Source organism: Magallana gigas, chromosome 6 (assembly GCF_963853765.1).
Source record: "Magallana gigas chromosome 6, xbMagGiga1.1, whole genome shotgun sequence".
NCBI classification, from domain to species: Eukaryota; Metazoa; Mollusca; class Bivalvia; order Ostreida; family Ostreidae; genus Magallana; species Magallana gigas.
The window spans coordinates 47,266,888-47,289,698 of record NC_088858.1 but is presented as its reverse complement, the minus strand read 5'-3'; the positions used below and the strand labels follow the sequence as shown (position 1 = coordinate 47,289,698).

At 32.7% G+C, this 22,811-nt stretch overlaps 1 protein-coding gene across 2 annotated transcripts; it reads right to left on the bottom strand.

The window, feature by feature from the left end:
- Positions 1–2,784: 2,784 nt before the first annotated feature.
- Positions 2,785–22,527, bottom strand: LOC117688861 (uncharacterized). Of its 2 annotated transcripts, XM_066086657.1 has the most exons (24): positions 22,205–22,527; positions 21,972–22,061; positions 21,532–21,777; positions 21,273–21,414; positions 20,717–20,853; positions 19,554–19,719; positions 18,956–19,089; positions 18,377–18,521; positions 18,013–18,140; positions 17,734–17,860; positions 17,365–17,492; positions 17,090–17,219; positions 16,119–16,252; positions 15,739–15,895; positions 14,720–14,924; positions 9,364–9,512; positions 8,867–9,085; positions 8,492–8,721; positions 8,029–8,260; positions 7,332–7,605; positions 6,846–7,105; positions 6,390–6,627; positions 6,115–6,215; positions 2,785–5,009 (listed from the first exon to the last, which is right to left on the bottom strand). In XM_066086657.1, exons 3-24 carry the CDS (start codon positions 21,765–21,767, stop codon positions 3,846–3,848), a joined length of 4,836 nt encoding a protein of 1,611 aa, XP_065942729.1. In that variant the 5' UTR covers positions 21,768–21,777; positions 21,972–22,061; positions 22,205–22,527; the 3' UTR covers positions 2,785–3,845. The 2 variants fall into 2 exon arrangements, with proteins under 2 accessions (XP_065942729.1, XP_065942730.1); XM_066086658.1 differs by lacking the exon at positions 21,972–22,061.
- Positions 22,528–22,811: the final 284 nt, after the last annotated feature.

Genomic DNA, 22,811 nt, shown 5'->3' with positions numbered 1-22,811 from the left:
AAAAACATTGACATACTTTTGACGTATGCATAGCAACATTCATTATAGCTACATTTTCTATGATTTTTGCTGTGTTCATACTAGGTTTAAATAATAGTTTCATGAATAATAACTTTTCACTTTAAAGATTATAAATAATAAGGACAAAAGATGAAAGAATTGTGGTTAAACTTTTATTTTAAAACACTGATAACATGTAAATAACTCGCGTTTTCTGTTTGGAGATATCTCGCGCGTTTTCGAACGTGTTTATATAATTATCATGAAGGCATATGTCGTACTTACAGCAAGGATGAAACAATCAATTGTACACACAGTCCGAAAAACAATTAATCACATTGGTGTAATCATTTTTTAGCGAAAATGTCACGAATGAACAAAAACAACCTGCAACTTTCGTTTTAACCGGAAGAAATACGCAAGGTTAAGGTCAATGTTAAGAAAGTCTCAAAATTTCCTCTTCTTCTTTCTTTTTTATACATTAACTTAAGTAATCTTTTACTTTTTTATCAAAATTATAGTTTTTTTCTTGACTATATATGTTATTGATTTTGTTTTCTTTGTTAGAGTTTTAGATTGACCGATTGTTTTAGAGATTAGTAATGGCGCGGAATTTCCCTATTTCCAAAATTAGATGACGAATTTAAATTCGTCTTTTAAGCTATATTCTTTTAAAAATAGGTTTATATTTTTCATTTTTAAAACAGAAATCATTTATTGTCTTTAAATTTATTGATTCACAAGAAAAACACTCGACCGTTTTAATTTTATTTTAGGCTAAAGTAACCAAGTGCTGATTTCTTTCTCAAACCCAACATGTTGGGTTGCCGCACGGTAACGTCGGCTATTCCATACCCAATATGTTGGGTCGCCGCACACAAAGGTTTTCTGATATCAAAAAAATAAATATCTGATATCAATAATTCGAATTATTGATATCATAAAATAATTATTGATATCAAAAAATCTATTTTGTGATATCAGAAAATCATTTTTTGATATCACAAATTCGAATTCTTGATATCAAAAAATGATGAATTTCTGATATCACAAAAATGTTTTTTTGGTATCAAGAATTAAAGTTGATTTTATTTTTTGAATTCTTGATATCAGAAAATCATTTTTTGATATCAAAAAATCGAATTCTTGATATCAGAAAAATCATTTTTTCATATCAAAAAATCATTTGTATTTTCTGATATCAGAAAATCGATTTTTTGATATCAGAAAATAAGACCTACATAAAATTACTATCAACTTAACTAATGCTCCCTGTGATGCAACTTTTGTAATTTGTAAGAAATTGTTTTTCAAACCTGTAGATGTATGTTAAGAATAATAATGTATGCCTAATTCTAAACCCGATTTCATTTTGGCAAGGGTGTACACATATACAATGATTAGTACTGCTTTCTTTGCGATTCGCTGTGAATATTGAATGGAATTCCTTAAAACATGATGGTGTCGCATAATATAAAGGAATTATACTGGTGTACAGTTAGTTCAGCAATTTAATTTTGGGTCAAGGGAGTATTCATTAAATACGTGAAATTAATTCGCCATTTTATTTGAATTTCTGATATCAGAAAATATAATTCTTGATATCAAAAAATCAGTTTGAATTTCTGATATCAAAAAATCATTTTCTGATATCAAAAATCGAATTTCTGATATCAGAAAATGATATTTTGATATCACAAAATCGATTTTTTGATATAAAAAAAATGGATCGTATTTTCTGATATCAAGAATCCGAATTCTTGATATCAAAAATTAAATCATTTTCTGATATCAGAAATTAGAAATCTTGATATCAAAAAATCATTTTCTGATATCAGAAAATACCTCAAAAATATTAAAACGGCGCCCCATAGTCGTAACTTTATTATGAGGTTGTAAACTGGTTCTCACTGAAAAGTTTTCATGGGGAACAGGTCCGGTTTTATTTTGAAAAAGATGTCGCGTTCATTGTGACAGTGTAAATTTCGTATGTTTTGAATTCACAAGAGAGAGAGAAAGAGAGAGAGAGAGGGAGAGAGAGAGAGAGTTTCTCTGTTCTTGGGACATCGATGTGTGATAAATCGATAAATCGAATGCATTTTTAGTAGAGTACGTACGCGTTTAATTTTAAAAGTAAAATTTTCAAATTTGGAAAGTCACACCTTAGTACTTTGATATTTTGACAGGTGAAGTGTATGCATAAAGGCAGATATTTAGCAAATTTGGAAAATTTAGATGAATACCTTCTCATTCGTCGTAAACTCGCCGGAATAAACAGTGGTAAAAATTTGGACATCTAGACTTACCTTAAAATTGATTAATATTAGTTTTAATCATAAAAAATAAATGATAGATATTATTCATTTTATAACTGTCTGAAGTAAATAGATAAATATCATTGCAATCTCTATTTAAGGTTCCATGTAAACCGTTGGGGCACAACATTTTGGTAATTTAACAAGTGGAGATTGGATGTGGGTCAGAAAAGGCTACCACTCAACATTAACCAACGATATGTTTGGTTCACGTGAACCATATAGATTCATCATAACAAAGACTAAATATTGCTTATATCTGTCTCCTGAAATCGAATATGCCTTTACAGCATACCCCTGCTCTTCAACAGCGCAGTTCATATGTGAGAAAAATCGAAACAACAAAAAGGCTCCTGTCATCTTTAGGAAATGAAATAAAATCAAATTTTAATCATAGAATTAAAAATAATGAAAGTCGACCGGTATTTTTATTTTGAAAATATTTTGTTGGATACAAGAACGCTGACAAATAAAACTTCTTAGGATTATATATATTGAGGTCGGCTGATAAAGGAGACTGTAGAGGGATTGTACTCCTTCATTACTACAGCGTTCTTATTAGTTGAACATTGGTTAAACATTATTTTCATGTTTGTATCGGGAAAAGCTATACACGCAATAATTATGAATGGCTGTATGAAAGCGCATGTTTCCTGTACAACAAAATTACCCATGTGCGAAAATTTTCAATGCTGATTTTTACTGCGTTACAAAGTATAACATTTCAATTATTTATTTACCAGCCAAGAAAGTACATGTAATAATGCTTGTTAAAAATATCAACCTAACACGTAACATCGACAGGTGAATTTAAAGTATAATGTACATGTATAAATATAGGCGTATGACCATCACTTTTATAGTTGCTAGACTGTTTCTAGAGGGAAATGATCTTTTTGTTTACATAGAGCATAAATTGATCCTATATACGAATGCAAAAAACCCAAACAAACAATTAAAAAAACCCCCCAAAAACTGTGAGAGCAATAAGGGACGTTAGTTCTCTGGAACAAAGACGCTTGGTATTTTCAACCAAAAGGCTATTAAAGTTAGTTTGTGCGAGTGGATAGTGGACACAGTCAACATGAGTAGAAAACCGATTTTTAAACCTTAAAACAGGAAAAATCGGTGATTTTGATTAATTTAATAAATATTTAATAAATCAAACTTTATATTCAATAAATGAATAGATTATTCATTGACAGCAGGGCAGACTCATTACTCCCAGTGTAAACTGACTTATAAGATAGACAATTTTAAATAATGACTAAAATATTGCGGCATGTATTCACAGCAAGTCTTAGATTTATATTTTATGATATTTCAGGAATCTACCATTTTTCTACAGATATGTTTACTATAACCGTTGACTACTGAATATAAAGCGATAAGTATTAAAAATATTTGATTTTCTTACAATAAATATTAACTTCAATTTTACATGTAGAAATTAGAGAAATCACGATATGTAACATAATGTTAAAAGAGATAAGCTTTGTAAATGAACGTTTCCATAAATTCGAGAATACGTCATAATATAGAACAAGTTGACGACTTCGTGTCTGTTGGGCGTGGTTTAGCTGTATTCTGTAATGGATTAGTCAGCCGTTCAGTGGAACCCACTGTAACTGAGGGCTGCTTCTTTATTGGATTTCTGGACTTTTCAGTTTCCTGTATTGGATCTCTGGGCTTTTCAGTTTCCTGTATTGGATCTCTGGGCTTTTCAGTTTCCTGTATTGGATTTCTGGACTTTTCAGTTTCCATTACTGGATCTCTGGGCTTTTCAGTTTCCTGTATTGGATTTCTGGGCTTTTCAGTTTCTTGTATTGGATCTCTGGGCTTTTCAGTTTCCTGTATTGGATCTCTGGGCTTTTCAGTTTCCTGTATTGGATTTCTGGACTTTTCAGTTTCCTTTACTGGATCTCTGGGCTTTTCAGTTTTCTGTATTGGATTTCTGGGCTCTTCAGTTTCTTGTATTGGATCTCTGGGCTTTTCAGTTTCCTGTATCGGATCTCTGGGCTTTTCAGTTTCTTGTATTGGATTTCTGGGCTTTTCAGTTTCTTGTATTGGATCTCTGAGCTTTTCAGTTTCTTGTTTTGGATCTCTGGGCTGTATTGGATCTCTGGGCTTTTCTATTTCCTGTTTTATATGCCTTTGATTATTCCCATTTGATACAGACTTTTCATATTTTGAGTTCTTCAGTGACTGCACACCACTCTCTGATTCCACATTTACATAATCATTACTTTCATCTGTTGGAATTTGTTGTCTAATTTTGGACAACAGTTCATCAAAATACTTCCCATCCCATGATAACTGGACAGATTCGTCATTTGAAAAATTAACGTAAAGTAACTGCGTAAGAACCATGCTCATTGGTCCAGTTGGGGGCCAGTCTATTTTCTCCATCAACATAGGGATGATGGGTTTCTTTAAAGCATCAGCCAGGCTGACCTCTCTCCTACAGTTGGCAGATAGAGCATACTTGGTGGTCACTGACGACAGCATGACCTTGCAACCTCTGACCCCTCGGTCAATTTTGTCATACAAAGAGTCCCCTCCCCCCATCTGACGTATGTCCAACCAACAGGTGAAGCCTAAACTGGTCAGTCTCTGGAACAAGGCAATAATTTCCTTTTGTTTGCCCCACTGGTAGGATATAAACACATCTGGGGAAACAACCTGTGACTCTGTCTGAAAAACAAAATATTTACCGATTATTTTTAAAGCAGAGATGCTTAATAATCGCAGGAAAAAATCCAGAGAAATATAAATGCAGTTTATATTTTCAACAGGAGCGTTTAAAAGACATCTGTCCTGAGCCAACTTGATAAACCATAATTACTTGAATACTCTACTCTTGAATACTCTTTCACAAGTTTTTATGTAATATTTCGATAATCATAATTACTTTTGAGCCCTAATTACACTAGCTCATTCACTAGAAGGAAAAAGTCCAGATTATCTGTTCTGAAACACCCCCTCTACCGCTTCAGGTTTCATTACACAACCAAAAATAGAAAGTTTGAGGGGATTTTGCATTGCAAACAACATTCGGATGATAATGCTAATCAAAGTACTGAAGTACTGACGGGAGTTGATTTTATCGATTATCATTTATTTTAAAATCGACTTATTTTGCGTGGCAATTAGTTTTTAGTCTGTATTTGAATTGTGCACTTTTTTATAATATGAATTTTTAGACTTTTCAATCAAGAATTTCGAGATTTCAAACTATGTATTAGTAATTGAAACAATTCTAAAAATTGTATGGATCCAAGCACTATTGATATCGAACTCTTGTCTCGTTCAACCAGACGTAAGGCTGTCTCCGTTAATCTCCGAAAAGCATGAGATCCTCTCTGCTTGTCGGAGATTTACGGAGACAGCCGAGCGTTTGGTTGAACGAGACTATATAAAACTCTGGCGTAGGATTACATGAGACTACAAAAATATCTAAATTGTTCGTATTATATAAAATCTGAGTATTTTCAAAGTGTTTATAGATACGTTTTCTTGAAAAACAATGCTTCAGCTTACATTACATCGAATTTTTCTATTATTTTCAAGAACTGAGTCTTGTCAGCGGTGATGATTTGTGATTAGGCCCAAACACTGTTTCACTTTCGGTTTGCCAGAGTAACTGCATAGGCGAGTTGATTAAAATCAACTCCCAAAAATTATGCGAGGTGTCCCTAGTACTTCAGAATGGAGAAATGATGTAAACATTTTCCATTTTGAATCTCCATACGTTAAAAATAAAAAAAAAAATGATAGAAAGAATAACTTGGAACTATACCTGATGTTGATCAGACGAAAATGCTTTATTTTCTCCCCTTTTCTCATTTCTTTTTGGAATGACGATCTCTTCAACAACAGGAACCCACCAGTTCTTATACACTGTAATACACCAGTAAAAAGCAGCCAGGTATACTTAACATCAAACATTTATTTATTTTCAAAACAAAATAAAGACATATTTTTAGGTCCACTGTGACTCTTTTAAATAATGTTTAGTTTATCATTAAAGTGTTCGATACTCACGATTGCTTCTGAACAATGAAACTTGCTTACTTTCTGAAATATTTCCTTCATCTGGCATAACTTTTAAGTAGTTAAGTTGCATGAGAAGTTCAGTAAACTTAGCAGCTGACCAGATTCGGTCGTCATTGGTTTCCTCTCCTGGTCGTTGAAAGAAACGAATAAACAGGTACTCGCTGAAAATCGGCCCCATGGAACCTGCAGGAGGCCAAGCCATCTTTTCCATCAACAAAGGAATCATTGGCTTACCAAGGTTTACAGACAAATTGACCTGGAATAACCTTAAATATTTTTTAATCAATATGACATTATTTTACATGATCTACATTTTATGTTTAATTTTTTTAAGAAAGAAAAAAGAGTATCACAATTTTTTGCAGTTTATTACTGTAAACACTTCTAACACAAATTGATTTTAAGCATTAGTTTTTTTTTCTGGAATGAACAATCTTATTTACGACAAATAAATATTTCCTCATAAACTTTTACCTCTCTGTTACAGTTGGGCGATTTAGCATATTTTCCTGTGACACATGATATCACAATTTTAGCTGCCCTTATCCCTGAGTCAATCTTCTCAAATAACTTATCCCCACCACCCATTTGACCAATGTCCATCCAGCATTTATACCCTGCCATTTCAAGGTGACGACAGATCAGCTTGACCTCGTTCTGGTGACTCCACTGGTAACTAAGGAAGATTTCAGGGGGTTCTGGGTAGTCAACAGGTTCATCAGTCACAACCACCTCTGCACAGAAACAAGTATATTAAAAATGATAAAAAATCTATAAATTAATTTATGGTGGCATACTTTGTCTTCCTTCATGCAACTTATTTTACTGTCGAATATGTCGACATGCAAGATAAATGTGTTTAAATGCTTGATTGGGGCAAAATATGTTACCACACTACACTAATTTTATTTATATTAGGAGGTACATGAAGCAATTATTTATGATAGAAGTTTTATTCACCTGCAGCTTTCATTGCATTCTCAACAATAATGGCAGCATCCAATCGATTCATTTCCTGCAAAATTGTCAACACTCCTCTTGATGCCTCGAACGTTTTGTGCGTTGCGTACCATTCACTCAGAAGAGCCATGCAGGGATCTGATTGGGTAGCCCACCCTCTGATGTCATCAGGACTGTAACCAAGGCGACTAGCCAAAAGCCGCCAGTCATGTTCAGAATCTGGGTTCAGTAGTTTTGTGACATCACGAGACCAAGTTGGAGCATTACTCATTGTCTATAACACAAGTGAGAACAAATCAGATTAAAGTGGATAAAAGTTGATGAAGGACTCAGTTCTATCATAAAATGAAATACAAAATGGTTTACTTTTTCTACTAGAAAACAGTGATAATAGATTTATTCAAAGGAAACAATTTGATTTTATGACTTTAATGTGAATTAAGCAAACATACGAACAATGAATAGAAATACAAATATTTTATTGGCACAAACACAATTACAATAATTGGCAAAGGCCCAACATATGCATATTAAAACAGAAGTATTGTTTTTATTACATATCAGTATGAATGATATACATGTATGATTATATTTCTCATTCACATGGGACGAAAATAGTTCTGACAATTAAGTTTGTGCACTGTTTCTGTATGATGTACATTTATTAATAAATGAGAGAATGAATAAATTCTACTACCTTTTTATCTACTTCTTCCACCCTTTCTTTGGTATCCGCCACATCCACCTCTACCTTGTCCACTCGTGTGTTGACTTCTCCCAGTCCCTGTTTAACTCCCTCAAGCTCCTTTCTCTGTTCTTTGACATCTTGATGGACTTTTTTAAGCACCACCTTTGTCCCTGCTACTCCAATCTCTAGCTTTTCAATTTGTCCAGAGTGCTCTTCAACGTCTTTAGATACTTTTGCTATGCTAAAATCAAAAAGATTTTTTATGATATTGACACACTGATAAAAAAAATTAAGATTTGTAAAAAATTTGATCTCAGAATGTGTTCATGTTGGTAACGACAATACCAATTTAATTGTATTAGAATATAGAAATGATGACCTTAAAACCTTTTATGATAAAACTCATTTGGAAGCCTGTTTAGGCACCAATTCAAGTGTCTTTCATTTTCAGACAGTAAAACAAAGCACACACCTCCTACCCTCCAGCTCATTCAATAGATTTTCCACCAGGTCAGTTACAGTTTTAGAAGCCCCTTTCTCCTTGATCTTCTCTATATACATCTTATCTTTTTCAGAAAATATATATTTTCCAAAGACTGAATGCATTTCCCGCAATCCTTGTATACATGCACTTTGAACTTGCTCAATATTAGATTCCTTTAGGCGTTTCATCAAATAGGAATATACAAGGCTTTGCTTATTCTACAATCAAAGTGAATAAACGATTTCATTTCCTCACACAGTAAACACTCAATGCTTAAATGATATCTATATAACCTCATTTTTAATTGTTAAAATAATAAAACAAAACCAAATCATTATTCTCGAGATTATACTGTAGACATACATTGCATTTGGCTGCTATCCGGATTAAAATGTTGAACTGATAATGAGCCATAAGTTCCATCATTAAATCAGTCTTCATCAGATGACTCTCGACATAAGGTTCCAGGTTTTCTGCATGTGATTTGGATACAACATCCAGTACCATAAGGACTTGAGGGTTGGCATTTTTTTCCATGAAGTGATGTTTGAAAATAAGATCAAGAGGTTCTTTTGTAAATATCTATGAATGGAATAATTTGGTGTTTCAAAATTGATCAGTCACAATGAAATAGAGCTGCTTTTAATGGTATCAATAATTTTTTCATCGATGACAAATCCATTCAGTAAATATTTCTTTAGTCTTTTTACTTAATCTGAGAATGAATCTGATCACTATTAGTTCAATCAGACATCTTTGTATCTTTCACTATTTTATATTCCTAATAAACCTATAAGATAATTTCTTAACTTTAATAAAGTTCATACGTTATGAAACTTAACATTGAATAACCATCTTACCTCTGGCTGTTTTTCTGCGACTTTTTTCAGGAACATTGTCTGCATCTCTATCTCATTGGTTTGAGTTTTCTGTGTACATGCTTTGATCAAAGGAAGGAACTGGGAAGCTAGTGTTTCAGAGTGACCCTCGTATCCAGAAGATATGGCATCTAAAACAGAAGACTCGGATTAGGGTCTCAGTCCATGAGAACAATCAGAGATTTCTACTACCATGCATCAAATATGATACCAATTCATGTCATCGTTTTGCATTTTAGATGTAAGTGACACGAACTAATTGAAATAATTTCGATGTCAGGTTCTAGCGCTATTTTTATAAATTCCAACCTTATTTTAAAACCTTTAATAAAAAATCAGCTAGAATAACTGGAAACAAGAGGCCCATGGGGCCACATCGCTCACCTGAGCAACAATGGGCGTTCAAAAATATTGTGCCAGATGGCCCTCGGTAGAATAACAAAAAAATAAATATTGTAAAGTATTCGAATTTTACACTTATTTTTGCATACACGTAATCTTCGACATTGTACCTTCATGAAATACTGTTTTTACACAGAATAAGAAAATCCTACGCAAGATATAGACGTAAATATTTGGTAGGGGTACACTGTTATATAACTTCTAATTCCCTGTATTTTCGTTCTGCCCCCCTCCCCCACTTCATAAAGCGATCAAAATATATGACAGCATATAGGTACATTTTCTTCCTGAACTACTTACTAGTTATTGTATTTTTTTTTTTAAAATACAATAGTTATTGTATTTTATCAAAAAAATCCTACATGTATATATGTGAAGAAGAAAATTGCACCTCAATGCGCTCAATTTCTCAAATCAAAAATATTCAACAATTTAATTTGTCTTCTCCATTATAATTAAATGACTGTTGTTTACCTCGCGTAAACTCGTAACTTTTATAACTTTACTCACACTTGATTGATGAATACACTGGAATGAAAAATTGTCACGTGACATGTTAAAGAGCTATAAAAATCAATGTTACCATATTGACAGACGCATCACTCTAATTTACTATGGCCCACCTATTATTTTCATTTTTATTCAAAAATAACAAATAGCTACAAACCAGGATAATTTTCCGCTGTAAGATTTTCTTAGGAATAGCGATAATTCTTTTATCCCCGCAACAGAAATGTGTCAGAACTATGGAAACTGTTTTAACGATGTCGTTTTTATTTACTCACATTTTATATTATTCATTGTATAAAGAGGGGGCCCCAGAGAGTAGTTATATACAGCATATCATTCTTTAATTTTTTTTTGTACAAGTATTTAACATACTCTAATTCATATAGAATTTCTAATGATCAACCAAAATTTCAGCGTCAATCGTAGAATTATAAGCAAGATGAGCTAAAAATTTTGCTAGTTTTGAGTCATATTTTGTTCACATGAGTTTATTACATTCAGCTTAAGATTTTTAACTTGGTATTTCCTATTCGGCATTTAAAATGGAAAAAAATGAATGGCCTCAGATCTGTGTATGAGCAAACCTCTGTATCTTGCTTATAATTCGAAGCTTAACACTCAAATATGGTAAGTAGATAGAAATTCTAAACAATTAAACACAAGAAACATGCACTATAACAAATAAAGAACACAATTTATTTTTCAAAACGAATCATATACATGTTTGTTTTCCCTAGGACTGAAATGTCACACTTTCATTGGTTTAAACATAGCAAGTGATTGCCTCATATATCAATATTAGGCAATATGGCCGTCATTGGCCGACGCTTCGCTTACTCATTTCGACATTTCATAGTATATTTAATACATAAACAGCATGCCGTAAGTTCTTAAAGTATTTGGAGTAGTTGCCCTTTGAAATTCTTTAAAATTAGAGTAGTTGCCCTTAGAATATTGACGTCACATTGTTTTGTCTGGAGCAGAAAAAATGGCAGCGTCAAAATTTGCTCAGATCTCTGCAGAAAAAGGGAAAATACATTCAAAATTGAAAGCAACAAAACATTGTAAGTAAACATGGGCGAAGCAAAGATTTTTAAAGAGTATTTGAAAGGTGAGATTGAAAATTTTGAAGAGTGTGTATGGGTTTTTAACTTAAATTGGACGAAATGTTAAGCATCTTGTACATGGTTTTGCGTAGATCATCGCTATTTGTGAATAAATATGTCGCTTGATAGTCCTCGGGCAAAACAAAACACTTATTAGGTTAGTTACTGACTCACTACGGAAATATATTGGGTTGATCAATCTCATAGACGGCTCGGCTTGATCAACCCAATATATTTCCGTAGTGAGTCAGTAACTAACCTAATAAGTAATAATATACATGTACCTACATATTTCCGTCAGCGATATTAAACTCTATTTAAACTGAATAAACTCGAGAAAATGCCGAGCATCTCAACAAAACATATTGCATTATTCTACCATTACGCAAAAGATGATACCGAATTAGCGATAGCCTGAATGAATTGCATTTTAGTTCTTTCTTAATACATCAGATGTTGCTTAATTTGCGCAGATAAATAGTAAACTGTTTGATTTACCGAAGTCTCTGTTTGATTTGATACGTAACAATCAGGAAATACAAGCGACAGTTCCCAGGTTAACGCAAAGCATAAATGAAAACAACGAAACGAAAATCACAACAAGCTAACACCACCGTCATATGTGAAAACTGTCAATGCATTGAAATATTTGGCCTCAATTTACTTAACAAAAATCGGCACCAATGTATTTTGCATGTTTCAAAGATTCCCTTCGTACACGAACTGTTGCACAACAAACAAATTCATCATTGTCAGATCGACCCTATAGGCGTCGGAACCGGGGGGCTAGGGGGGCTTAGCCCCCCCCCCCCCCACTTTTTTTGCAAAGTTAGACTTAACCATTAGGGACATACCAATCAGCCCCCCCACTTTTTCTCGCAGCAAAGATAATTGTTCCTAAATTTACCTTTAAAGATTGAGAAGTTGGAGTCATAGGCATAGTAGCCCCCCCCCCCCCCCCCTGGATTAGGAATTTCATGATTTGGGGGAAAAAAGTCTTTGTAGGTAAGATTTTTTTTTGGAAGTATAGGTATACCCCCCCCCCCTTTTCTTTCTTATTATTTTCGTTATAACTCAGATTTGAAACAGAATTAGCCCATAATTTTTGCAATTTATATTTTCCTTCCCATAAGGATTATTCCTGCTAAATTACGTTGAATTTGCCTCAGTAGGTCTTGAAAAGAAGATTTTTTTAAAATGCACCCCCCCCTTTTTTTTTTTTTTTTTTTTTTTTTTTTTTTTTTACAGTTTTGAGGTTTTCCCCGCTTTCAATGAAAATTTTTCTTTCATTTCTGCAATTTATATTCATCTTTCCATAAGAATGCTTTGAGCCAAATTTGGTTGAAGTTTATTAAGTGGTTTTAGAGAAGAAGTTCAAAATGTGAAAAGTTTACAAACGGACAGACGGACAGACAGACGGACAAAATGTGATCAGAATAGCTCACTTGAGCTTTCAGCTCAGGTGAGCTAAAAAAACCAAACGGTATTTTAGATTTCATAGATACTAAGTAATTTAGGATTATAAACATGTACATGTCCAACGAAGAAGGCTTTATATGACATGGGAATTCCTACTTATTCTTACTAAAATAAGAATTCTTCTGAGAAATTTATGGATATTCTTGATATTTTAAGCAACATGCCATTGACTGACGCAGCTTAATTAGACATTTCAATGGCACTTTTCAAATAAAACAAAATAACGCTATATTTCTATATTATGTTCCTGACTTTACCTTCTAAGAGCACACTATGCCACTTTGTAGTTATGACAAGGTCTCTCTGATTGGACTAACTCATCAAAAGCAACATGTATCACACAATCTTTCTTCGAATTTCTCAAAGACCACTGTCGTTTATGATAATCCATTATGGTGGGATCAGAATTTTTGCTATTCTGGCTGATGTTACAAAACAAATGTCATCACCTTGAAAGGCATGCCAATGTAACTTACCAAGTTAAGCAAGAAGGATTAGTCTCTTTGATATTCAGACTATGGTGGCATAGATCTGCCACCACTTGTCAGATAATTATGTTAACTTCTCATATGATAATGTCGACTTGTCAGATATTTGTGTCAACTTGTCAGATCTTTATGTTGACTTGTCAGAAAATAACCATAGTGACTAGGAACTCAATATTTTGCTGTCAAAGAGTGTTAGTGCCACTAACTGCCATTTACTTGTCATCATTATATCATATAAGTCGAAATAAATATCTGACAAGTTTACATAATCATCTGACAAGTCGACATAATTATCTGACAAGTGATGGCCGATCTATGCCACCATATTAGACTCATATTAAATACTAAACAAGAAATCATATTGACGCAAGCGTCAAATGGGCCGCAAAATATATAATTGTTGTATGAATCATTGGTTGTTTACAGAAAAACACACCACATAGAGGAAAATAAGAATTGGTTGTACTAATTTTTATGGTAAATTTTAATATACTTTCAGCAACTTGTTTTGAAGTTTAACATTTTACTATCATCACAAAGAATCGATTTCGTTACTGTAAGCATTTCTAACGGAAATTGTATGATCATTGCCATAGTATGAAGTAGTGGAGAACACAATGATTTGTACATTACTCTAATACAAAGTTCAACTCATCATTTAAAATTTCTCTTGGAGATTATGTATTTCAAACCATTTTGGGTTTTTTGTTGTTGCATTGTATTGAATGAAAACTTAATGCATTAGCTTAATATATGATTTCAAGGGATCTCATAATAAAATAAAAATGGATTAGTTCAAATTTTCCAGTCAATTCAAATTTTCATTTCTGTCTTATTCTTGCGTAAATAATTAATATGATGTCATTTCATGATATTTTCTACCACATTCTACATGGAAATATAATAAATACAAAAGTCATTTTATTTGACACGACACATAGAAATTAAAATATATCATTTATATAAAATTTAATGACATTCAGGTCTTTAGTATTTCAGGTCTTTAGTATGTCCCGCATACCGTTTTGAAAAGAATGAAGAACTCCGAAATTTTCCGAATAGATTATAGTCTCGATAAAAACGCGCCAAATACGACAATCTACTAAGTATGACCTACTTTTCATTTACGAGTAAGACAAAAAATATGTGATATTTTCTAAAAGGCATAAAACATATTTCTACATACAAATTTACTTTTAATTCATAAAAAAAGCATAGTATTAATTCTACTAAAAATGAACTATCCCGCAGAAACGCAGTAACAATATTTAAATGTGTATCAAATAACGGACCGCCTTCCGGCGGCCCGTAATAAAACAGATATTTCCTATTTTAGACACCAATGTCACTCACCAAGTATGGCAAGATCCCTCTCCCTGATATACAGACTAATGAGGTTCTCCATGCCCTGGGTGTCCATTAACTGGGTCTCTTCTCTCCCTAGGACCCTAGTAATTGTCCTCATAACTGTCTTTATCGTATCGTCGTCATCATCCATCAGCCGCTGGATGTGAGGAAACAGGGGCTTCAGCCGTCCAACTGTTGTCGTCCCAGTGTGCTGTGTGTTAAAAATATGCATTTGTATTAGGCAATTAGGGTGAGTGCAGTACATTTCATTAAAATTCAATTTGCTGTTTTTAATTTTTAAGATGAGAAATGTTATTAACCTGGAATGGAAAGGTATTTGATGATTTAATTGGTTCTATGATTCCACACAGTTTAAAAATCTCCATGTTCTTCAGTTGAAAACATAATTATTTTTTCTTATCTAACGATGACCTTGAACCGCACTTTGGAACCCCTTCCTGATACTCGTAGGTCAAAGTTTGGCGAAATTGATCCACCAATTTTGGCATTGAAGTTAAAAAGATTCTTTGTAAAATTTTCAAAAACTAAATTCTAATTCTAAATTTCTAAATATTAAAACTTTGGTAAGAGTCTGGTTCTTTCAAATAAAGCAATGATTCAGGAGAAAATATGAAAGTCGCAGAGAAACTTATTAAACAGCTTTAAAACTTCATAATTATTTAGAATGATGTCTAATATTTTGAAATGACTAATGTCATTTTGGTTTTTTTCTTTGCCAATGCTTTATTTTTTCTAATATATGTAGAAAAATAAATATCCCGTTCCATCGGGAATTACCGGAGCTTGTTTACTCAGATTTGACTAATTAAAATTATTTAAAGAAAAAACTTACGAGCAGCGATCCTATAATTTAGTTATTCTTTGTACATGGTACATGTACAAAGAATACTACATTGTAAATGAATATTGAAATAGTGTATTAAGAGTCCACTTGATTTGTGGACTGCACATTTAAATAACAATCGGGATATCAACATTTAATATCATTCGGTATTCTTCCTCACCAGAGTGGTGTATTGTGGAAGTCCAGCCACTGCTAACAATCCAAAGACATTTAGATGCTGTCTCTGAAGACTGATGTATTCTCTGTCCTCAGACAGACAGAACAGGAATACCTGTATGAACGCCTCGTCCATTTCCAAGTCACGCACCTCATCACCACTGAAATAAAGCTTAGTATCAATTTTCAAACTTTTAAGATTTTTAATACTGTTTTCATTTTCAGTTATTAAAAATTCTAATTTGTAGAAAATGTGAAAGTCAAAATACTTGACGGAAAGAAAAAAATGCATATTTACACATTTTTTCCTTAAAGTGCATTTTCAAACGCAAGAAAGGGGTACTATATATGAACAGTGTTTCAGTAAATCATTTAAACATTTACGCGGATGACTTGATGAGATTATTGAAGAAATCGACCCCTGCTTTTGTTATCCAACCACCATCCCAATCAAACTCTTCATTCTTCAGGAGACACAGAAACCTCTCTAGGTAACCCTTTATCAGGTGCTTGTTATTCTGAAATAGATATTGTGCATAATTGCCCACTATCAAATATAACAAGAAACCCATTGGCCATAATGCTCACCTGAGTAATATTAGTCATTAATGAACAGGCAGCAGCATTCGGACTCAGATAGGCTATCAAGTCAGATATAAACAATGAAATCTTAGAGTGAATTGTTGATAGATTTGTTTCAACTGACTACAGTCATCAGTAATTTCAAAACAAAGTTATTCTAGGTTATTAATTCTAGTTTAGTTTAATTTTTCTATTATATCTGTGCATCTACTAAAAGAAACTTTCACCTTGAGAAATATAACTTTATGATATGACATCATAATGTAAAGGAATCCCCCAACATAGATGAATAATAGGCTGGTTTCCTGTTAGTTTTCATTTGAAATAGATAATAACGCTAAATATTTATCATTACAAACCCCCCAAAATACTATTAAGCCTTATTTTCTCACCACCCACAAACCAAAAATTCAATTACAATCAAAATAAGATTAGAAATATTTCTAAAATGATTTCTACTGAACGATTTGTCATAAAAAGTATATATATGTCAAACTAAAAAGGAAAGGATAAGAATCTAATTAATTCCAACGTTTCAAATCAAACAAAATATCATACACAAATCACAAAAAATAAGAAATAATCACTGCATACAGCAATGTTTTTAGCAAACTCAATATGTGTATATGTAGATATAAGTATGATTATATAGTACTTGTTTTTTAATGTCTTGTAAATATTAGTTCACCAAACAAATGCTGCAGCATACATTTCATAAAAGGATACACACAACCACGTGTGCAGGTTTTACATTTTCAATATTTGAAACATACCGTTAATGACATCTTTACGCTAGCTGTTCTGCATAGTCTATCCACGGCTATCCCCTTTCCAAATGCTTCCATGGTAACCATGGCTAGCTCTGCTACTTCCACCTCGACATTCTTAAACACTTTCACAAGTCTGAGAAATAAATCTCCCGTTTTCAAATTTTCCCATGCAAATAATATAAACAAATATCCAAATAATAAATTGTTATCGTAAATTAGCGCGACATGTAGTTTATACAATTTATTTTGGACAGAATCAGAAGACCATAGATTCCTACATTAACTGATCTACGAGTTTCTTCAGGAATGACTCGGCACTGGAAGAGTACTCTGCAGCATTTTCAACAGAGGAATAATCCGCATTCGTAAGGGCTATAATCATTGCCTTTGCTTTAGATATGTTTTCCTGAAAGTAAATTTCAAAAATTCAAAATATTTGCACAATATTCAGAAATATAGGAAATACTTCTTTTTTTTTTTTACATGTAATACAATAACCATTATCGGAGATACGATTTTTCTGAGCTAAAAGGATTTTACGTACTCATCATAATCATATGTAAGTATCGAAAAATAAAGTTTCATTTATTAAGTATTTCATATAAAAATAATTTAATTTGGTTTTAAAAATTGTCAGGGCCATTTACTTTCCATTTCCAGTAACTTTTCCACTGATTCGTGCTTAGAGTTCTTTCTCCGGCTCTCATTAGTTTTTCATGAACCCATCCACAAAATCCAACGATGACAGACAGCCAAATCTTTCCCAAATTTGCACTGAAAAAAATTAATATATTCTTGATGATAACTTCACATACATTTCAGACAACCTTGTTTCAACTTTTACAAGCATAGCTAGAACCTTCAACAAAAATCTGTTAATGTATAAGCGTTACTACTTTGTATGTGTATGTAGAATCCATTCTTACTTTGGTTTTAGAATATCGGCAAATCTGTCGGTGGTATATGCCAGCTCGTTCCCTATTATCTTTTCACATGGAGATTTCTCCAGTATCTCTTGAGCTGTCACAGCCCATTTCTCAAACATATGTGGATTCTATTTGAAAGAACAGGGGTTGTCGCTTCTTAATTTCCATTTTTATCGTCATATTATGATATCAAATATGAATTTTAGACATTTATTTTACATAGATATAGAAAAAGATTATTGTTTGATTTAAAAAATACAGCGATTTGTGACGTTACAATCATTACAAATGCTCTTAAGTATTGATAATTGATGGCTCAAATTTTGGATATTAATTGACTACTAAATACTTTATTTCTTCCAACCTTAAAACACTCTTCTGGGATCCCCTTGTAGAAACAATCGAGTTTCTTCAGTAAATCTGTATCCTCTCCTGTCAGACGCTTCAAACTTATCTCCTTCAGAAGCTGACAAATATCTGCGTAGACTTCAGCAATCATCTTCCCATCCCTGCAAAACAATTAAATGTGGTAAGTTGAAAAACAAAATACTGCTACTGTGAAATGCTGCAAACTCTATCTTTACAATGCTTGTTGTAAAACATTCATCGTATACAACAGGCACCTAGCATCGTTTTTGAAAGTGGGGGGGGGGGCCAGACTCATCCAAAAAACTTGACAAGCCAAAAAAAAAAAAAAAAAAAATTTAAAAAAAAAAGGGTAAATAAGACTTTCATAAAATCTTCAAAATCCTTATCGGGGGGGGGGGGGGGGGGGGGCAACTCCATGATAATTTAATTTTTTATATGTCAATTTAAAAAAATTAATTGTTGCGAGAAAAAGTGGGGGGGGGGGGGGGGCAGGCCCCCCTAACCCCCCCCCCCCCCCCCCCCCCCCGATGCTACGTGCCTGTACAAACTGAGATAAGTATACAAATTTTCATACTTTATTTGCAGAACATTTGGAAGCCTTTGATACGTGGTCTCACAAATTTGTCTATTTTGAGGGAAATTGGAATCCTTGATGAAATCAACAACTCGTAAAAGCTGCGAGCGATAGAAATCAATATCTTGTATTCCCTAAAAGCAAACATGACCCTTTTCAAAATTTAATGTAAATAATTCACGATAACCATTATATTTTATACCAACTACTACATAGGAGCAAAAATATGAGACAATAAATAATTTATAAAATCACAAAAATTTCAATTTAAGTAATGCTTGTAAGTGTAACAAATTTAAATAAGACCCATACAGCTAATTACTTTATTCAATTTCTAAACTAATGTGAAGATCAATTAATTATATGAGGATTGTTTAGTTGAATCTTCAGTAGCTGATAAATATAACCCTTTTCTATTTTCAATAACACAAAATTAAACTATGTTAACAAACACGTTTAATAATGAATTTATTGTTTTTTAATAAGTGATTTATTTTATTGAAATACAAAATGTTCCTACCATAGTTTTTCTCTTATTCCGATTAAAAAAGTAAAAACAATGGTTTAACATTTGGAATTGTATCACATGAGAACTCACACAGAATGGCTCCATATGATAAGCCTTGCAAATGTTGTGTTGAGCCCTGATCAAGACTGTCCGTAGAGTATCAGGCACATGAGGTAACTGGACCAGGTAAAACACGAACAGGTCCATTAAGGCGTGATGAACTTCGGGTGACCTCAATCTATCCTGTTTATGACTCCTCAAATCATAGTTCAAATAGAATTATAATGCAGTAAATAATACAATGGTTTTTTTTTCCATTTTACAAATGCTAATATATAAAACATTTTAAAATTTTTATACGTAACTTTTTATAGTTTTTATGCAACGGTTTGTGTATCTTTGAATCTGTTTATAATTTGTTCATGTACTTTGTAAATGCAGAGGCTCAAATCTGCAAGTCTGAGACTTATATAACATAATGTTATGGCTAACCAGTATGTTTCTTGCTATGCAATCACATCATAACGTCTCTTTTTAAATAACTGTTGCAAAAAGTGGAACTGTGCCAGGACAGCAAGGAAGCAAGGACTTGATGATCTGGGTACATTTATTGTGATAGCATACTAGTACCTAAACGTATTTTTTTGATAACTTTCTTCGGTACTGCTAAAAAGTGGATACTGTACCCATTACTATCGTAGCTAATTTTTTGCTGATATTGAGACATTTGGGAAAATTGTCCATTCTGATAATATATTGATGCTTGCCGATGATTCTAAACTTAGAGTGATATGACACTGTTCCACGATTGGTGTCACAAATGCGATAAAATCATAAAAGTAGATGTAAACTAAGAAAAATGTATTTCAAACTTTCTATTTCTATCAAAAAATGCCAATTCAAAACCCTGCTTATTTTGAATATGAATTTCTCGTAAAGACATCAGGCCATGGTAGTTTTTGCTTGCTTGCAACATATTTTATTGATTAATAGTGACGTTTTGTCATAACTCCTTTATAGTATTTTTGAGAAAAATTTCACTGTCCATAAAAAAATGACCGTAATGTTTTATAAACAGTTAATCTTAAATCAAGGAATATACTTACCATTTTCCTGAATTTTAAATGGATTTCTGTATTGTGTAATACGTTAAATTGATGGCTCCCTAAAGGTTCATCAGCGTACCAGGTGTAACCTCGTTAAGAAATTACTAATAAATTGGACTTATCAAATGATTGTAATACCGGTAGTACCTGATAACCAAGGTAGAGAGTTGATCCGGATACACCCTGTTGACTGTGTCAATGTATATAGAATCATTTCCCTCCTCTACATAGGAGATTGCCTTGAATCCACCAATCATATTTTGTAATCTTTCTCCATATAAATCCTAATAATGATAGCAGAATTAAAGAAGACATGAACATCAAGAAAAAAAAAATGAAAAACAAGGATTATATAAGATTGATAAAAATGAGGAACACTGTTTAAAAGTAAATAATACTGACAGTATTTGTCAAGTTGAGATTCATAATTAAATTAACTTTGTGCCACTGTGAATTGTTTCAATTTCTTTTCGAATGTACATGTTCCCGTGGTTCAAATATAAGATACCTGCAGCTGATTTTTTTGGACTATACTCAACATTGTTACGTGTATCTTAAGGATTATAAAATCTTACAGAAAATTTGTTGTTTAATCATGATGAAAGGAGTTCCGATATGTTCAAATAGAGTAAACAGAAGGTAAATATTAATTATTATTAACGTTTGATTATCACTGTTTCCAGTAAACTGTAGAAAGATATACCTGAATCTCTAGATGATTTGTAATGAGTTGGAGTAACTCACAATGGCCACTACCTGGTCCTGATTTTAACACCTGTACATATAAATCCAACAGTCTGTTTTCTACCTCCTTGGATGAAAAAATGTTTTCTTCAACTTTCCATCTGCAATGGATGAAGTATAACATTGCCCTTGTTAATTTCAAACCAGCCGTCGCGACAAATTAATCTATAAATGTATGTAAGATATGATAAAAATGAAACTATAATGAGACTCAATACCTTATTGTCTGTAGGATAGTAGTCAGTATTAGGTCAGCATATCCAGAACCAGGAGATCGAACTCCGGGAAATCCACGAACACATACTTTGTTCCGAAATGCCTTAACGATGTTTAGAATCCCAACATAATCAAGGGAAGATAACTGTTCCTTGTATCTTGTCTTTTCTCTCCGAAACTCATTAGTTGTAAAATCGTTTACATTGGAGAAGTCACAATTCGAAATTAGAGACTCCATTACAATTCAACTGTAATAATTTGAAATAAAATTTCCTCAATTTTACACATAACTTGAGAAAGGTCCCTCTTACATCAAAAAATTTCAAAAAACATAATAAAATAAACTCATAAAATTTTCATATATTCAATAAAACATTTAACATTTTCTACATAATTACCCAAGACATTTAAATATCCATCGTGACATGCAATAACAAATTACCTGTAGCTTCTACTTGGTATTACACCCTCCCTTAACACTGATACCAGTCTTCATGGCCAGCAGAACATGGAAATGTCTGATTCTTTAAGTCTTTATTAGAAGCAATCAACAACAGAAAAGAATTTATTTATTCATTATGTACTCGTTGTTTCAAATCAATGCTTTAAACTCTAGTTTAGAGGGGATATTATCATCAATACACTTAAATAATTGTGAGAGAACATTGTACGTACCTTATTGTTTACACATCATCTAATGCTTCGGATCCATTTCCATGTGTCACTTTCCGTTTATGGAGATACCAGGTTCTGACACCCACACATAAGTCTTGAAGTCTTATAAACCACTTATATTTCTCGGGTTTAAACTTGACCATTCAACAGCTGGTAAATTAAAGACTAAACAACGATAACTTACACTTACATCTATTCAAAACCACCAGCACATGGGTGTCCCTTTAGTACGTTTTACTCATCCAACCGTGAACAAAATAGTTACCAACTTTATCGATCAGAATTCTTCATTTTGTTTTCAGGATGTGATCCCAGTTCTATCAGACGTGTATTGATTTTCTCCATATACTTTTTTTTCATTGCAGGGGAAAACAACGTGAAACTGCACTATTTGGTATCTGCAATTTATTTTCATCTTTAAAAGTCTATCTAATCATTCAGGTGTGTAGGTCAAAATTGTTCAGCTATGAATTTACATTTTGTTCTTAAAGTGCAAGAACTAAAAGGAAAACGATATTTATATACTTCACAGAGATTAAATGATTAAATGCAAGATCCTGCCCATACTTTTTAAGTGTAATAAAATACCAAATGGTATTGCTAAAAT

What these genes read in the sequence shown, in the direction of transcription:
- LOC117688861 (XM_066086657.1), bottom strand. Translation starts at nt 21,767, where the DNA reads ATGGAGTCTCTAATTTCGAATTGTGACTTCTCCAATGTAAACGATTTT. An exon ending in GCGTAAAGATGTCATTAACG is followed by an intron (nt 16,253 to 17,089) that starts GTATGTTTCAAA and finishes TATCTATTTCAG; the next exon opens with AATAACAAGCACCTGATAAA. An exon ending in AATCTCATCAAGTCATCCGC is followed by an intron (nt 15,896 to 16,118) that starts GTAAATGTTTAA and finishes GCTTTATTTCAG; the next exon opens with TGGTGATGAGGTGCGTGACT.